The sequence below is a fragment of the Eimeria mitis genome, genomic scaffold (genome assembly GCF_000499745.2).
Source record: "Eimeria mitis Houghton genomic scaffold, Emh_scaff11191, whole genome shotgun sequence".
NCBI classification, from domain to species: domain Eukaryota; phylum Apicomplexa; class Conoidasida; order Eucoccidiorida; family Eimeriidae; genus Eimeria; species Eimeria mitis.
In genome coordinates, this window is record NW_013567703.1 from 111 (window position 1) to 493 (window position 383).

Genomic DNA, 383 nt, shown 5'->3' on the forward strand with positions numbered 1-383 from the left:
TGCTCCTGCTGCTGCTGCTGGTGCTGCTGCTCCTGCTGCTGCTGCTGGTGGTGCTTCTATTTCTGGTGCTGCTGGTGTTCCTGTTGTTGCTGCTGCTGCTGCTGCATCTGCTTCTCTTGCTGCTGCTGCTGCTGCTGGTGCTGCTGCTGCTGCTGGTGCTGCTGCTGGTGCTGCTGCTGCTACTGGCTGTATCCCGTTCGACCACAGCTGCAGCAGCTGTTTATTCTCTTCTTGGTGCTGCTGCTGCTGTTTTTCTTCTGCTGCTTGCTGCTGTTGTTGCGGTTTTCCTTCTAGTTGTTGCTGCTGCTGCTGCTGCTGCTGCTGTTCCTGCTGCTGCTGTTGCGGCGGGGCAGCAGCAGCAGCAGCTGTTGCTGCCGATCGAG

General features: G+C 58.5%; 1 protein-coding gene across 1 annotated transcript in view; it reads right to left on the minus strand.

Moving 5' to 3' along the window:
- Window positions 1-220: 220 nt before the first annotated feature.
- The window catches only part of EMH_0100180 (uncharacterized protein), a gene marked incomplete at both ends in the record, with an annotated part of 600 nt that continues 437 nt past the window's right edge, over window positions 221-383 (minus strand). The window contains one exon of the mRNA XM_013494364.1: window positions 221-381. Coding sequence (XP_013349818.1) covers window positions 221-381 — 161 coding nt within the window. The remainder of the gene's footprint in view (window positions 382-383) is intronic.